An 18,746-nucleotide genomic window follows, 5' to 3' on the forward strand; every position below is an offset into this window, starting at 1 on the left:
CTATGTAATGTGAACTTGGCAATATGGTTGCAGTTCTCGAGATCTTCTGGCATTTTCTCTTGCATACAATTTTTCAGGGTTTTATTACTTTGGACTTAGGTTGAAATTTTACATAGCAATAGTTCTGATGAACTGACCTTTTCTATCAGAATATCTTCCTGAAATATGCAAACTATTTCCATTTTGTGAAACATGCGGGCTGTAAATTAAGTCATGCACAATTAAGAAGAATGACAGGACTCTTATCCATGCCTTGAGTCTTTGCTTTGCTTATATTACAATTTGCTAATGTTTCACTTCGTCTTCCATGCTGCAACAGGGAGTGCTGTACACACACTATAACTCCCTGTTGGTAGAAAGTGGGGTAAACTATACAGATCAGTGCTAAACATGGAACACTACTTGAACAGAAAAGCTACAACATAATTGTTGAGAAAATAATGCATGAAAATGACATTTGAGCAATGGAACTAGGAATGAATGAAACTTGAGACTCAAGAGGTGTTCTAAAAACAATCTCAGACTGGGCTGTTACAGGTGTTCAGACATCAAACTAGAAGGTAAAGTTGGCAGGGACGGTCATTTTAAAAGCAGAGAAAGGGAAGCAAACATTTGAACTAGTAATAAGCTAAATGATACATAGCCATTTTGTATTTATAAACTTGAAATCTGTCAAAAGTGCCAGAAGAAAAATATAATTTATGTCCTGGGTAAGTTGGTTAACGTATAATTCTTCAGTGTTGTGAAGATGAAAAATATTATACCATTTATATATATATATATTGAAGTTGTTATATTTAATAAAACATGTTTTATCTTGAATGCATTGCAAAAATAGTAAAAAATTAAGTCCAAAGTATGGAGAGGGAAACAAATTTCAGCATTGTAACAGCATACAGGTCAAGAACCATGTTCAAAGAAGTACTAGATGTATTAATAGTAGATTATGGTATGTGAAATGTGTAGGTATAACCTTTTTCTCAGAAGGTCTTTAGACAGTTGATTGTTGTAAAATATGTGAGTGTTACAGCGAAAAGAACTGTCTATGTTTATCTTCTTTCCTCCTCCGTAAGCATCCACTACTGACTACTTTCAAAAATAGTGTAATGGTTTATATGGATTTTTGGTTTGACTAAATATGTTGATAGACACAAGTGCTGCAGAGGTTAGCTTAAGGGTTAAATGATTAAAATGAATTATAATTAAATAATCTTTAAGGATATTCTGTTTCTGTAGATTACCAAACTTGGTTGCTACAATGAACAAGGCTGTCATTGACCTCTGGTGACAACCACTGTGAAAGGATTTTGGTTGTATATATTTATCTAAGATACATTAATATAATTCAGGCAGGTGTCAATGTAGGGCAATGTAATCATTTGCAACGTACAGAGTAGAGATCTTGAGTCATCCAATCTATGGATTGAGAGTCCATAGGACTGTCAATATTGTATATTGGTAAATACTAGATATTTTGTATTTACAATCTATATGCAAATATTGTCAGTACCAGGAAAGCTGAAAGCAAATTGCCCAACTGTATATATTAGTGCTAGTAGGACATAGTATGTATTAAATCTGATATCAGCGTTATTGGCAAAACAAAATTTATGGTTTGTCTTTTCGAGTAATTCTATTCTTCTATACAGAACATCTGTTTTCAGCACACATTCTTACATCACACCTATTTTTATTATTTTTTTTCTTAATGTGCATGTTTTCTGTCAATAGGTGCTGTTAGTAGTCAGATATTTGTATAGGTCGGAAAGGTAGTATTTAATGCCACTGTACATGCTACGTCTGTTTCTTCATTGGAAAATTGTCTGGCTCTGAGTATTAAATATGAATTTCCACTAAATGAAAACTACTGTCTTTTTCATTCTTTTCTTCCCAGTGTGATCATTACTACAGTCTTGTACCTTTCGGATGCCCTTCGTAAAAACTTCTTAAATGAAAACTTTGATTACAAGGTAGAGTACATAAGACAGATGCAATAGCTGCTACATCATCCTGTGGCTTGGTTGGTTGTTATTAAACTTAGCTCCAGCATCTAAACAGCTAGAACATATACTAAATCAGCAATTTCAAGTGCTCAGAGATGAAGTTTTTTCTTAAATACAGGACTGTCTTAAAAATCAGGAGTGCGGTGGGTTTTTTTAATTTCCTCTTATTTTTCATTTTGTTATTTCAGCCTCCGTGTTAGACTACTTATTCAGGATTTTTGCATAGCAATTTTTTGGGTTATAGAGAATAGTTTTATTATTTGTCTGTTATTTTGGAGTTATTGCAGAAAGGAAAATTATTCCATTTTTGAATTGATGCAAATTTATCAAAAATATGGGTTTGCATTTCTGGAATTTCTCTCAAGACCAATTTACGTGCTGCATAATTACAAATAGAAAATTATGACACTGCATGGTGAATGTAGTTAAAGATGTTAGTGAGTACCTCATATAGTGAGATATGGCACCTATGATAAACCGTGAATTACAGAATGATGCTTTTAAGATTCGTATGAGAAGACCTAGGAATGCATCTGAAAAAGACCCATTCCCATAGAAACCTGAACGAATATTCTGCCCAACCAAGAGACATTAGTCCTATTGCTTCATCATTAAAAGTGCAGAATTTCCTTCCTAGAGAAGACAGTGAGCTCCTGTTGACTTCCAGCAGAGTTGTGGGTGCACCTCTGAAAATCCAGACTCCTGTTGGAGAGATTTGTGGAAATGCAGATTTATCTACTTGACTAACTGGACATGAGGAAGCCAATCCTTTATGAAGTTCCACAAGTTCAGAGGCTAAAGCTGATAAAAGAATTACCTGTAGACAAGGCATCGATGTTCCTTAAACTTGCTTAGCAATGTTATTACTATCCTGCAGAACTGCAGTGTCTGCAGCAGTGCTCCCTCTACACTTCTTTCTTCCTCCTGCCATGGAGCATCTACAATTAGGTTATAATAATTAATATCTTAACGTATTTTAACTTTATCTTTAAATTTATCTTTAAATCTTCTAAGTAGAAGATTCAACATCTGATTCATAAAGCACGTGCACAAAACATCTGTATATTTGCAATATGTTAACAAAACCTGGCTTTGGTTTTGTCCAGTGAAGCCTGCAGTAAATGAGACTTGCAAATAATATTATAAAGTAGGATGGGGCAGAGAATGACAATTCCATTATGTGATAGCTTTTGAAGTGTCAGACTTTTTTGGTTTTTGGACTTAAAGGCATAACTTTTTGTAGTCTTCTATTTGAATATACCAAGAAAATGTTTCAAAATTTAGAAGGTAAGGTTTTCTGGTTTGGAGGGATGAAAAAAGTGATCTGCAGCTCTGAAACTTTTACATTTAAGAGATGTGGAATGTGTAAAACAGATATATTTCTGCTGAACATTTTGGGGTTCGTGAAATGTATATTTGGATGCAAAGAAAGTTAGTCAAAACCAGTTTGAGTAATTTATTAGTTGAGACTGAAACAAGTGATGTGATTTGAAAATTCACATCCTGAGTGGTCTTAAAATGGTGGTACTGAGAAAATGAAATAACCAAATGCCATATGCTTATTGTAGATATGGGATTCCTACTTTTTTCTTGCTGTCATTTTTATAAACCAGTTATGTCTGCAACTGGAGATGTTCACACCTTCCAAGAAGAAAAAGGTTTTAGAAAAGTAAGTACTGCTGTCAGCTTCTAGAAAACTGTAATAGATCAAACACTTCTCAAAATGCAAGGCACGGGAGATTGCAAAAAGGCCTGCCAAAAAGATAATGGTAACAGTATTGCCACTGACTAGAATGAGAGTTGGCTCTGGCCCTTTGTATAGGTCTTCAGAGCTGATAGCAGCCTTCGTAGAAGTGCCCAAATTGGTTCAGATATTGGGAGAAAAATAGCCATGTTGTAGCAGTGCCAACACTAATTTCCAGTTCATGCATAAGTTGATTCACACTGGCTCAGGTGTTTCTGCCACTGCACTGTTGTCTGTATGAGTTAATTGCATTTCTTTAAGCTGAAGCAAAACTATTTGTTCTCAGAGAGAGAACTACAGCACAGTACTGCAAAAAAATAGCTTTTGCTTCACAGCTGTGTTACTGAGGTATAGCATTTAGAAAGAATGGAGACTTTTGACAATATTGCAAACAAACCCAGGTTTAGGAATCCGGTTTTAGTTGGGTACAATGGAAAGAGCAAAAACTTGGAAGAAATTATCACTTTTAAAGTAGTTTTTTATGGACTACAAATGAGACATTTCATTTAACAATGTCACATGATGGCATATGAACTTGATTTTCTTAAATGTTCTTTCACTGTTTTGCTTTATTTTTTAATACGTTGCAGATATGGTGACATGCGGGTAACAATGGGATGTGAAATCTTCAGCATGTGGCAAAATTTAGGTAAGTAATTAAACACATCATCAGTAGGTCATAAAATGAAAAACAGTTATTTCTTCACCTATTAAATACTCTTGCCAGTGATAGAGGAGTTGTTAATAATTAAGTTCACATGAAGTCTTGATTCAAGTTTAGGAAAACCCTAGTCATCTGTAGTTCCCTTCTTTATAGCTGAATTCAGCTTTCTGAGCCTTGATATTGTATCTGACCTATCCCTATTTCTTCAAAGAGAACTGAAAGAATACCATCAGAGAAAATTAGAAAAGAAAGAACTGCTCTTTTTGGGCAGAATGATGATGCCTAGAAATATACTTACATTCACAATTTTATTTCTGTTGCCAAACAGTTTAAGGAACAGACATATATCTTAATTCTGAAGCTCTCTTGAGATGCTGGACTTGCATCAAATCTTCCCCTAAGTCCTAGTTGCACTAAAATATAAAGGCATAAACGAATCAGTAACTGATGTATAAATGACACGTTGGACAACACAAGGAAAATATATGCTTGGATATAAACTTAGGAGCATTTTTATATTTATAAGTAATAACTGTGCAAACTGTTCAACAGTATGAGCCTCAGAGAAATGCAATTAAATGTTGTTTGGGAAGAAAATCAAAACTGAGTAGAAGATTTGGACACTACATTTGTAGTCGTTATATTTCAATTATTCAATAGTTCACTACGTTAAAAGGTTCATTAATGATATGAAGGCCATTGGTGGTTACTGAGATACTGTCATCTCAATTCTATAAATCTTTTCCCCAGCAAGATATGTAGTTGTAAAAACATGGTCTTTCTGATCAGCCTGTACTAGAAAGAGAAACGTTCAAAATAAGAAATATTTGCATATTAATATCCTGTTAACATTTGTTGTGCAGCATAGTCTACTGATTTACAGTATTTAGTATTGCTTACTCACTCTAAGGCATCCCTCTAAATTATTTGGATACATGATGGGTATTTCCAAACTGGTATAGCAAGGATCCGCTCCTGGATCCCATCTCCTTCCCACGTGCTAGGGTAAGACCTTAGTGTGCATCACCTCCCCACTCACAGTGTTTTCTGCTGAATGAAACTCAGTATGCAGACAAGGAGGGAATCATGATGCCTTTCAATTGGGATGACTTCTGTGGGGTACAATATGGAGTTCATCTGGTAATGTGTCCAATTAAATACTGTAGTCAGGATATTTCATATAATTGGTGCTATGCTAGTCAGCATTTTACAGTTCTCTTAGCAGTAAGTCATCATAAGCCTTCATCCTTGCACAGTCACCTTGCTTTCATAGGGATATGCATCCCAGGTTGTTTCCAGCAGAGGGAATTCTGGATTTCCTTTGCACAAACACAAAGACCAAACAGAGCAGCAGACAGGGGTTCCTGCCCACTGGAACATCCAGAGGTAGGCTGGGATGGAAATGAATTCCCAGCTTGGAAAGTCAGCACATCGTGATTCATAATCCTCCTATTCTGAAGTTATCAGATGTCTTATGTCTGGACAACTGAAACTAAATGGCCCATCTTTACTGTATGCCATTTCTAGCTTTCCTGACAAGAACTTAATTTTGTAGCTTTTGCTAAGTAGAATATGGTGAGTTAATGGAAGATGTTTTAGCACTGATTTTAAAGCGAGTTGTTTTGAGAACAGCTGAGTCACATCTTCCCTTTCCTGCAGTCAAAATATGTAGTTCCATTTCTGTACTCACAAAACTAAAGATAGGTAAAAATCAAAGTACTTACCTCTTTTTGATGAGCATGTAATATCAGTTAACCATTTTGTAAACCCAAGAAAGTAGAGCTTAGAAAGCAAACCATTCCTGTGAAAAATAAATGAAATGCTCAGAGAGGGGTTTGTCTCTCTTTGTTCTCCTTCTGGAAGACTAACGTGGAATACAGATAACCCACTGTCACTTCTGAACTCAGTATTGCATGATAAAATCTGATAAATTATGTTGGCCTTAGATTCTTCTACTGTCTGCAGCTTTCTTTTGCACCTTTTGGGCTTAAGAAATAGTCCGTGCTGTGATGGACATGAGATAAAACATCTATAGACATTTAGAGTGCTAGTTTTTAATTCTTCAGATGGTATTTGGATTGCTTGATAGCTCACAGGACACCCAATTCACATTCAAGTTCATGTTCATTTTCATTCTAGGGGAACACAAGCTTCACTTTATTCCAGCATTGATTGGCCCCTTCCTGGAAGTGACCTTGATCCCTCAGCCAGACCTGAGGAATGTAATGATTCCCATTTTCCATGACATGATGGACTGGGAGCAAAGGCGAAGTGGCAACTTTAAACAGGTACTGTATGTGAAGCTGTTTATAAAACAGGACTGAAATTCAAGCACTTCAGAGAGTGCTGGTCCCAACCACTGGTGGTTCAGGGTGGAGAAGGCAGGCACAACATTATACCTGTTGGAGAGGGATTTACCAGGGTTTTCCCTTTTTACTCCCTGCAGGGGTAGTAAGATTCTCCAGTTAATGCTATCATGTTAGTAATATAAGATGAGGGATAAAATCCATGGCCTGCTGAAGTGAAGAACAAAACTTGAGTTGTCTTCAACAAGGCGGATTTTGTGGTGGTGGTTTTTCATCTCTGCTTTACAACAGTACAGACTACTAGTTAGATAGGATTCAACTAGCTTCCCTTCTGGTTAGTATGAAAAAACATCAGATGGTCCTTCTGAGGAATGTTCTTCTGTAAGGATCCAAGGATTCTTGCTGCTCAAATACCTTCTTAACGGGCTAGGAAGGAAGAACCAAGTGTGCCATCTGCTCCCGCAGCTCCCACTCAGTTCTTTCAGACTGCCTCAAACCATTTCTCAGTGCCCTCCTTCCTGCTGCTTCAAATGACGGAAAGCAGTATTTGAATTACTCCCAGGCAATCATAATGCCTAGGGTGGGAGCTGCATCTGAAACACAAAACAAACTATTAAGAACGGAGGAGTGCATGTGATGTACATAGATAGCTTTTCACTATCAATATGTAAGCTTATTGTTAAAATCACCACAGAAATGTTAACAAGGAGTGAGAAGGAAAAAATCCCCTTGTTCTGCTTCTCTGTGTTTCCAGCTTGGGTTTAAATGTAAATTGTAATAGATTTATTCTCTAATAAAAAGTCTTGACAACAGCTTGGTTTCTCCCCTAGATTTGTGGTTGCTAATATATTACTGCTAAAAGGGAGGTTTGAAATATTAACACAGTGTAGCCTCAGCTCTGTATTTTTTTATAATCAATACACTTAAAAATATGCATCGAAGAAGTCATTAGCCACCAGATACATTCTGTAAGTTTCTTTGGTAGCTAATACGTAAATCCAGCAAGTTGGATTTCTAACCAAATACACTGGCAGGTAAGGAAGGTTGGGAAAGTAAGTCTGAGCCCCCAAGTGTTCTGAACAGACATTTATAAAAATTAATTTATAAAGAGTTGAGTGCAGGTCAGAGAAGATGATATTTTTATTGAAGTCTAAGAAAATGGCTTGTGCTTACAGCCCTGAAGTGAGAATTCAGGCAATTTATTTGGGCTGTGTGCTTTTTGTGTGACTCCATAAATAGATAGCTGCCTTAGCAGCAGCAAATGCTACTCAGCCTGTAGTTTTAAAGTCACGTTGCTCAATTTAAATTAGCTCCCTCCCACAAAAAAAAAAAAAACACACCACCAAAAAAAAAAAAACACCACCAAAAAAGAAAACCCTATAAACCTTGGGAATGATAACAGCTTCAAAGAGATGAAGTGACTTATCATCCGATTTACATGATGGACCAATAATTCTAAAATATGCATTTAGCAAAGTCCCTTACATAAAAACAAATCTTCCCTCAATTTTCTCTAATCTCATTAAAGGGAAAAGAAGCTGTTTACACCACACTTATATGTTGCAGGTGGAAGCAAAGCTGATTGACAAACTGGACAGCCTCATGTCGGAAGGTAAAGGTGACGAAACATACCGAGAGCTCTTCAACAGTATGTGAGTAATATGTTTATCTTATGCTAATTCCTTGAGTTCAGTTGGTTGTATCAGATGCTAATGTCGTTGTAGAGAAGCAATGCTTAAAACAGTTGTGAATCTCGTTTTTCTTTTTTTTTCTTTTCCTGAAAATCTGAGAAATAAAACATTTTATGGTTGTTGTATGGCATCTGTAAAGTCTGGCTGTACTTCTTGCATACAGCTATAACTGGGAAAGCATAAATCTGTTATATCACAGAACCTTCTCTTTCTCTACCTACTAATTTTAAAATCAGAAAAGCAAGAAATGCTTCATAATTGCACAGGGTGCAGGTAGAGCTCAAATGGAGCATTTTGAAAACAAGGCATGAGAACTCAACAAAAAGCTGTTTTATAAGTAATGCTCTATTGCCAGAAACTTGTACTCATATGTGTAATGTCACTTGTTGATTTCTTGATTGATATATACAATTTTATTTATTCTGATAAGATTATTTCTTATTATTTTCTTTTATAAATTACTTATTAAGCTTTTAGTATATTTTAATAAATGACATATCACTGAAATCCAATAGGAAAAGTTAATAATAATGCTGAAGTCCCTAAGGTTGCCATAAGTTTTCCCATTGACTGAAATAAATGATTGTCACAGAGTACAGGTACAAAATAACTAACTGAACTCTGTCTCTGTTGTTCCTCAGAACTCAATTCCACCTAAGTGGAAGATTTCACTTATTTCTGGTGTGTTTAGTAGATGTATTGTTCCTCTTCAGGATTCCAAGCTGTGTAACCTTCAGTATTATTAAACACATGATATTTTGCTGTTTATATGCCTTCTTAACTGTTCCTTCTTCTTTAATTATTAGTTTAGCTCTGTTGTCTTTGCTTAAATAACAACATTCGGACCTCAGTGTCTGTGAATAGCAAACATATAACAATCTGTAAATACACTGAGTTGAAAAAAATAGAGTTCCTAAATAATTATCATTTACAGAAGCAAAAGTGGGTAGAGAGATTAGGCAGAATATTATGGAAATGGATAAATAATGGTAAACAGTACAGTATGCTAAAGCAGAACTTTCTTGTAATTATTCATGAAATTTTTAATAATCTGAGTAAAGATAATAAAAGGTAAGATGATTTCAATATTTTAGTAGCAGTATACTAACTTCAAAATTAAGTCATTAAGGGAAAAGCTCTAATTTAAAATGAAGTCTAAATTCATTTTCATGTGCAAAATACACAGGATGTCTGTCACTGAAATAACTTAAAATTCTATAAGAAAGCATTTTGGTATGAAACATAGTTCCTATTTTTGTATGGTTTTGAGTTAAGATTTAAACTGGGGGATGTTAAACAACATACAGTGAAAAATGGTGAGAGCCTTTTATAAATCTAAATGCCGAAGACATAGTCATAGTAATTTAAATTGCAAAATGTCTCACAGCATCAGTATACTTGTTACTGTGCTGGTATAACAGAAGTTAAGACTAAACTCTTTGGGAAATTTCAGAGTAACTGCTCAAGGTCACTTCCAGCTTAAGATAAAATAGTATTTATCATTAGTTTTTTATCTGAGTTTGATTTGACTCCATACATTAACACCTCTCAGGAGGAGAGCTTGCAGAAGACCCTAATCTAAAATGGAGGATGACATAGTATTCTAGGGTAGGTGAAGGAAAATGATTAAAATCAGACAGACAGTTTAGGGAGCTGAATGCAAGGGACAGGGTCAGTTAGCCTGAGATTTCCTTCTTTATTTCTTCCAGGGGTAATTTAAACTAAGCAATATTAGAGTGTCTTTAGACAGTGCAAGAAAGTAGACTTGTTTAGGCTGAAGTGACAGAGGTGTGGTATGTACCCAAGGACTGTGAAACAGTAATATAGTTTTGCAGCAAGCAGTGGTTTTGTAGTCTTTAGCAAAAGCAATATTACCTGAATATTACCTAAATATTACTGAATATTACCTGATCTTTCTGCAGATTCAGCATGGTTGGTTTTGATAGGTACATTGGGAGCCAAGGGGATGCACACACCTACTTTGGATACAATCTAGTAACTGCAGTGGGTGTGACTCTTCCAGGTTTTGTCATGCTTTTTGTTTATTTTGTGTGAATCAGAAAATGAATTTAAATCTCTCAACTCCCACGTTAACTGCTTTTTTTCCAGAGACAATCACTGCATCTTTCCTTTGAACATCTTCTATTTTCAAGGACAAATTATAAGCATCTCTGGACATATCTAAAATATTATGTGCTTAGATTTCACTGCCTATAATGGAATTATCTTTATCAAATGAAAAGACAGTGAAAGCAGGAGGAAGATAACTGCTGTTTGTTTGAATCAATGTCTTTCTAGGGACTTGAATGTGACCACTCAGTGATTAGCTCCTGATGTCATTTGAAGAGATGCAAAGCACAGAGTGGTGAACATTTTGCTATCATGAGAAACGTTGTAATTGCTACCCAGTGTAATCGTGGTATGAAAAGTGTCCTGATCTACATTTACACTGTAACACTGCAATTGAATTCCTGAGTTAATTAGCATAGGGAAAAGAATGATTTCACTTTATTAAACAGTTGGTGGTTAGAGCAAAATCCTTGGAAGCCAAGGGATATACTGAAGTAGCTCTTTTGTTCTGAATCTGATGGATGCTGCCCGTTTATTACTTCTGTAGCTGTATTCCAGTTTGGCCTAACACGAGCCATTTCAGTTTTGGAGGTTAGGTGGCCACGTTATCAAAGAACAAAACCTGGGCTAGTGAGCTTCACTGGAGGCCTGATGAGGAAGCTTCTCTTTGAAGAAGTTGAAGCTGACATTCAAGCTGAAGAGGCATTTCATACTGAGCTTTGCCAGCTAGTGGGTGGTTTCTCTAGCCATGAAGCTATTATATAAAAGGTGGTGACTGCTACCTCTCCCGTGCTGTCTTCAGTCTTCTTAATTTCTTCCCCCAATTGCATGACTGAATTCAGCACTGCCCAGTCTGTTAGACTCTGTCTTGCCTGAGTCTTTCCAAGCCCTTCTGAATATTTTTGTGGGATTTGGGTAGCTCCTCACTGATCTCTGAACTTTTGCAGTAAAATTTTACTTCGACCCATATGACTAGATGAGGGAACCTCTGGCTTTAGCGAGGTACCTGTAGTACTTTGTATTCTAAAGTAGACATCCAGATGTTCTAAGGCACCTCTAGGATTAGATGTCTGTGAGTTAGGGGTCTGAATAACTCTGTGGCTTAGGTGTATAAAATCCACTTACTTACATGACTGAGCCAGCCTGAACATGGTTCTAAGCCTGGTGTTCATCCCTGGTGAGCTCTGATCCTCTGGGTCCCCACTCCACTCTCTCATACTTGGGTACCCAAGATTAAAAAAAAACCCAAACCTCACAACTGTTCAGGTGAGCCCAGATGTTAGGCTATAGTAGCATGGATAAGGCAGAAGTGTTTTCATTGTTTCTCTGTGTTGTTTATCCCCCTTAGGGCTTTGTAGAACATAGCATCTTGGCTATGCTTTGGGACCTGTAAGTAACAGGAATTTAATTCTATCTAGGTATAGCCATGAGGAAGCCAAGGGATATATTTGAGTAGCTCTTTCATTCTGAGTGTTTGTTCTGTGCATTGTGGTGAAAGATGTATGGTGGAGAGGGGGAGGCGTGCATCAGAAGGCAGGTCATAAAATTGTTCAACTGACGACACTGATGTCGGTTTGAATAAGTACTTTGTATCTACACAACTCATTTGTAGAACCTGTATATTTATAATGAATATGCCAATACGTTTATAAAGAACATGCATAAGTCAAATACAGATGAAAACCATCTGTTTTAAAAGAGAAGTCAGACTTCTGCTGTTTTTCTACAGGAACCATAGGTAATTATTTTGGTGAATTTAGGATGAAATGTTCTTGTTGAACACAGAGTTGAAAGGCAATAGAAAGTAAAAATCAGTGCAGTAATCAGTGCTTAATAATATAAGAGGCTCTACTCTTATTTCTTGTTAAACACAAAAACTTGTATTGAAAGAAACATGAAGGGTTTAAAAGTTAATTAAGTTAGCCTGTGTATTCTGTATGGAAAGCAGAGACGCCAGATTAGTGCTTCAGCCTCTTCAGGTTGAAGATGGCCTTGTCACCTGTCTCTGCTAGCAATGACAGGTAGCCAGTGTCTGAACGTGAGGGAAAGACATCTGATTGCTTCCTAAAGAGAAGAATTGAGTCTTAAGATTGATATAAGGGTGCAGAATGAAGATCAATGTTTTCTCCTTGCTTCCAGCAGAGCACAGCTTCATTTAGGTCGAATTAGTTTGGAGAATTGCATCTGTGACATCCCCCTGTATATAAGGAGCTGAGCAGAGCTGGAGTATAGCTAGTGCAGTTGGCATGTAGGAGTTATTGGGCGCTGTTATATGTTTGGTGAAATTTGGACGTAGGAGTTTTATGGGACTGAACACGCTCAGTATAGATGAAGGTCAGTGGAGCTGACAGCTTGCCCACTGCAGACAGAAGGTTTGGAGATGCTATTAACGGCTCTCTAAAAAGCTCTGAGTATATGGATGTGGCAATTTTCAGAGACTTCTAAGTAAACCATACCTGAGTGCATTTTTCAGGGAGACTGCTAAAATATCTCCATGGACATGTCATCCATCTGGGGTCCTGCACCAAAGCATAAAAGCAACACAACTCTGTACGTAAATATTTCCTTGTTCATTATCAGAGAGGAAAGGTTGGAAATTCGTGACCAAATGGTTGATATTTGATAAAACTTAAGGAGTGAAAATCAGAGGCCTGTAACAGAAAGAAATATTAAGTATAATTTTACTGACAGCTCCAGTTACAACACCATTTTGAAATCTTTTCACTTCAATGTGTAATCTGCTCTTACATTAGTATAAGAACTCAACACAACAGATTTCAATAAAGAATCTTAGGACAGTTTAAGCTACTGGAGTTTTACATGTGCGTGATCATACGTTCTCAAAAAGAAATATTAAGTGAAGAGGGGGAATTGTCTTGTTAAATTCCCTTCCCCATTCTTAAATTCCATGCGTACTGAAATATTAGAGAGGAGAGGAGGAAAAATCTTTGTTAAAAAAGTTGAGGTCCGATTGAGAAGCTATATTGAGTTGATAAATATTCTTTTCTAGGTACATCTTTAAACTCCCCATTTTCGGACATATCAGCTGAAATTAATATATAAATTTTATGTAAGAGTTCTGTTAAGTCTTTGGGATATTAATATATTCTGAAAATTAGGCATTTGGTATATTTTAACCTGATGCAGCTAATATAAAAATCATTTGTTTTGTCAATGCTTCCTGGACTAGAATTCCACTTTTTGGTCCTTATCCTAGGTAAGACACTGTTTGCAAATTGTGCTTCTTGGGAGGGTGTTTGTGAAAGAAAACCTAACTATCGAAGATGTTGGTAAGGTATTAAGGTACTGGTAAAAGCAGAGTGGTTGTCATAGCGACAGTTAAAAATAAACGGTGAAATTGTTCTGGCTTCTTTTTTTTTCCCAGCCTACTGAAGAAAATTGAGCGGGAAACATGGAGGGAAAGTGGCGTTTCATTAATCGCCACTGTGACTCGCCTCATGGAGAGGTTACTGGACTACAGGTGAGTGATTATCACAATTTATAAGTAGGGTTGTCATCTTCAAAATATTAGGAGGCAAATGCAGTGATCTTGCACAAATGATGGCTGCACATGAACACATCAACTGTACATGCTGAGGATCTCTGACAGCAGCTGCTTAATCAACAGGAAAATGAGACAAGCTGGCTGAAAACCAACCAAGTAGCCTTCCCATGGTATGAAAATCCAGTGGCTTGCACGAGTTTCCTATCAGGGAATATAGGAACTTTTGGTAGTAGGTTAGTGACTCAAGTCTGTCTGAAGATACAGAGCTCAATACTAATCACCTGACAGTTGTTTTACAGAATATGTAAAATTCTTATCACTATGTCAATCATGCTTAGTTGTAGTGTCAGACAGCACAGTAAGTATGTATACAAAGATACGATCTCTGGGTGAGAAGCTCACATCTTACCGTACCACATGAACAAAGGAGAGGGAAATAAGAGATGTATACTCCCTTTCAGGAGTGGGAGACTAAGGGGGATTTTCTCAGTCACTTGTGAAGTCCGTGTAGAAACTTTAGGTGTCAGCTTAGTCCTCCTTATTGCCATCAGTTGTAGCACTTTGTAGAGCTTAAGTGTTAGTTTTTTCCCCCAGTTCCACTGGGGACACAAGGTAAGACCCGGTACTCCACTTGCTATCTTCACTGACAGTTTGAAAGGAAAGCTATTTTGTCAACAAAGAGCCTGAACTCTTAATTTCTAGAAACCTGGCAGTGCTATTCCTCTCAGGGACTGGTTGGATTACAACCTCCAGGCCTCTCAATACAACATCTTTCAAAATGATTGTGCATACTGGTGGTTATGAGAGTATTTGGGATGACTGTTTAGCTCATGTATGCAAGAATGTTTTAAAATTACGTTAAATTTCTTTTAGTGACTGCATGGTGATGTCTGCGTGTTATTTTTTTACCTCCGGTATGGTTATTCTGACACTATTTTTCCTTTTGCGATAATCAAACTTTGAGTGGTTCCATTTTAACTTTGACTTGGGGGTCAGACCTGTTGCCTCCCCAAACAATAAATGATACTAATTATAAAGTGGTACTGAGGAAAATTTGGTGGATCTTGGAGCATTTTACAGAATAGGTCAGTGTCATTCTGTTTTTTTCACAGAGGAACTAATGCTGTAATTCTATGATAATTCAGATGTACGCTATCTCTGAAGAAAGCAGACTCATCCCTGCTCATTCTCTCATTCACATCACCCTCTTCTTTGTGCCAACACAAGTGTTTGTGCTGCGCTTTGGTGATCCAACTGACGTGGGCTAAAACTAACCCAACAAAAGATGCTGCCTAACCTGTATCTCTTCCTGAGGTTTGTGCAGGCAGCAGTGCAGGACTGGGAATTTGTGCCTGAGAGCAGGAGGGGAGTGGGACTGCCTCTTCTGGCAGCCATGCTGGCTTCTGCTGGCCTGATTTGAGCACAAGGTATGAAGAAACCAAATGATATCCAGCAGTCACCTAGCAAATCAATGACAGAGCCAGAAAAAAACATTGACTTTCTTGATAATTGAGGTATTCCGTGTCCTAGAAAAGGAGGCATGGAATCCCTTATGCACCTGGGTCAGCTGTTCACCCAAATGCCTTTGGGTTATATCATTTCAGTCAGTTTGCCGAGCCAAATATGTCTGTTTTCTGAGGGGTGCTTCACTGTAAGAGGATAAACATCATTCCTTTTGACTTTCAATACTTTCTGTTTTAGGGACTGCATGAAAATGGGAGAAGTGGATGGCAAAAAGATTGGCTGCACTGTTAGCCTTTTGGTTTGTATGATACTTTTTCTTTCCCTTTTTGATTTCAGTTGAACATTTTCTAGTATACAGCCACACATTTGTATAGGAGGTGCCTTGCTTCTTGATGCAGTTTGCATCAAGATGGTTTTTTTCAGAGTGAAATTGATACAGTGGGGAGTTAGTCTTCGTTGGCATTTTATAGTTGGGCTCTGAGAGATCTCTAATACTGCTTTATTCAGTTTGCAATCTCTTCCTACTGGATAAACTTCATTAAAGTATTTTCCAAGTTTAATTGGTCTCTTGAGTTCATAGAAACAAACAAGCCCTTCCTCCTTCCCCAAACCCAACAAAATTTACATGATTTCTCCAGTTTCCTTTCTTCCCCAATAACTGATGCAAGTTGGTTCTTATGACATATAATATGGGATATCATAGAATCATAGAATGGTTTGGGTTGGAAGGGACCTTAAAGATCGTCTAGTTCCAACCCCTTCTGAAGACTGCAGGCTATCTATTCTCTTCCCAATAGAAGAGCCAGAAATGCTGCTAAAGACCTCCTCTTGTCATGTTATCATCATTACAACAAACCAACAGTGCAAATTGGTAGTATGAAAAAGATTTCATTTTTGTTTACAAGATGCATTTTGGTTCTAGGCCAGTTTCCACTGACAAGTTTGTTGACTTCCGTTAACCTTGGAAAATTTCCATTTTCATGGTGAATGTTTTGGAAAGCTGTATTTTTAGCCAGGGAAAAACACAGAACAAGCTGACTTGTAATTCTGCATTTTTGACGTCAGTGAAATAATTTGGTATCACTTCTAAGTAGCAGTTATACATAAGAGCATAAAGGATTTCTTCAGTAGGAAAAGAGTGCTTTCTAAATAGGGATGATGTTTACTACATAGCTGTAGAGCAGCTGGCTTTCTGTCAGAATATCTGGCATGATCTGAGTTCTGTAAAGCACCTGGATTATTTTCATCCTAAGGAGTTTTTAAATTATTATTAGGAAATCATCCAAGATTTGCACAAAAAGAAAATTCAGATATTTAAAACCCCCCAAATGCCTTAATGCTTTTTAATGTGATTTTCAATGACTTGTACAGGCTAAGGTGGATTTCATATCCTAATAATTTTCAGACAAATTTTAATACTATTTGCACACCAGAGAAACCACGAATGCTAAATTTGGAAAAGGAAATTTCAATTACAGAAGTAGCACACAAATTTTAAGACATTTGCTTGCCCATCTGATGGATGAACTGGTTGTCATCTCAAAAGATGTCTCATGCAACAAGTAACTAGAGGAATGTGTAATGTTAAAATTATTTGAAGTCCAGAGGAGGAAGCAATATTTCATTTTTCACCACTACTTTGAAGGTATTCTGACTTCCAAAGATAAGAGGACTGGTTGGCATGCAAAGAAAATTTTTACATTGTTTTGCCATAGATGTATATGCTGTTCTTCCAGAAAATGGAATTGTCCAAGTTAACCAAGTTATCAAATTAACTGGAATTATGCCACATCATGAAATATGCAGAAGGGGTATGCACCAGCAGCACAAACTTAGATGAAAGGAGAAGGTAGGAACTTTTTTCCTACTCTCCCTACCTTCTGGATCGTCAGGAGTAGGTTTCACATTAGTAATGCTTGTTCGGAGAAGCTGGTTTAAGAGGTGTCTAATGGAGTTAGTTCTTTATGCATAAGAATAACCTAACTCCAATTTGAAAGCTGAATTTCTAATGAAAGAGCTCTGTCATCAGAGTTGTACAAAAGCATTGAAACTATATTGAATAACTTTTGATAACTCACTGAGGAGTTTTTTTCAGGCATCTCTGGTCCTCACTGGGGTTTGATATTTAATTGATATTTCAGGTTCTATTAATTTAAAATTATATCTTCATTTTAGAAAGAGGATGTTTTCCTGTGATGGTCTATGCTGGCATATGACATCATGCCATTTATTTAGAACATGTCCACATTGCCTGTTTGAATGTTGTTTTCAAGCTGTTTTTTCTTCGGAAAAATAGTCTTTATTAGTTAGGGAAGTCTACTTTTTACATCATGTCCCCTTTTGAAGACTACATCTGTTATATGTTATATATTGAAATAGTTTGTTGAAAAATCATATGACACCTTTATGAGCATGATGTATTTCCTGAGCTGTGACTGGGTTGTCTTGCTGTGGTCTGCCTTACAGACCAACTGGACATTGTCAGAGCTGAGCTTCAGAGAAGAACCAGTTGATTTGTGTAGTTTAGACTTGTGACAAGTACTGGAGCCTTTGGTGCTTAGTGGTAAGAGCCAAGAAGTCTAGCACTGCAGTTCATGCCGTATTTTGTCTTAATCTTTATGCTTTATTGCTTGCAGTTCTGTATTGTAGATTATGCTTTTTTTTCAGACAGGTAAATATGAACATACAAACAGATATTTTTTTCATTTTCTCTTCTAAAGAGAAGCATCTGTTCCTGACCTACATCTTGTGGGAGGAAAAGAGAAGTCTTTGGATTATAGAGGCAGATGGTGGCCTAAAGGGGGCATGTCATTACAGAGCTATTGATATGTAGCCATTTTCTCAAGTCAGTTAAAAAAATACTTCCTCTATAAAGTTTTTATTTTGATAGTTCATAATGTTCCTACCACCTTTCTCTTTGGTAATAACTCAATTTAGGAAACAGCGTCACAGAATGAGAACACTGTACAATAGGGGAAAAGTTTTGGCCACATGTTTAGAGTTCAAAATAGTAAGTGATTTGAATAATTGAACTTGTTAATTGCTAATGAGGTCCAGTGTTAGATTCTTTTATCCTATAAACTGTTACAAACCAAAGCAGATTATCCTGAACGTTAAGTATGGCTAGCAGAGGGACTCTAGCTGCATGTCCATAGTGAGTATGGCAATACTTGTGAACAGCGCTATAGGGTTGTGCTCCTCTCCCTATAACTTTTTCATACTTTGTTTTAGGGCTTGCAAATAGAAAAAATGAATGTTTTGAACTACGAGTTTTGATGTTGCATTCCATATTTTATCCA

The 18,746-nt window shown here is 36.8% G+C and overlaps 1 protein-coding gene across 1 annotated transcript in view; it reads left to right on the forward strand.

Moving 5' to 3' along the window:
* The window catches only part of DOCK4 (dedicator of cytokinesis 4), a 269,438-nt gene that overhangs the window by 216,684 nt on the left and 34,008 nt on the right, over window positions 1-18,746 (forward strand). The window contains exons 28-34 of the mRNA XM_068400425.1: window positions 1,895-1,970; window positions 3,572-3,672; window positions 4,338-4,396; window positions 6,551-6,699; window positions 8,284-8,369; window positions 13,864-13,959; window positions 15,685-15,745. Of these exons, the coding sequence (XP_068256526.1) occupies window positions 1,895-1,970; window positions 3,572-3,672; window positions 4,338-4,396; window positions 6,551-6,699; window positions 8,284-8,369; window positions 13,864-13,959; window positions 15,685-15,745 (628 nt within the window). The remainder of the gene's footprint in view (window positions 1-1,894; window positions 1,971-3,571; window positions 3,673-4,337; window positions 4,397-6,550; window positions 6,700-8,283; window positions 8,370-13,863; window positions 13,960-15,684; window positions 15,746-18,746) is intronic.

The sequence above is a fragment of the Nyctibius grandis genome, chromosome 5 (genome assembly GCF_013368605.1).
Source record: "Nyctibius grandis isolate bNycGra1 chromosome 5, bNycGra1.pri, whole genome shotgun sequence".
Lineage (NCBI taxonomy): Eukaryota > Metazoa > Chordata > Aves > Nyctibiiformes > Nyctibiidae > Nyctibius > Nyctibius grandis.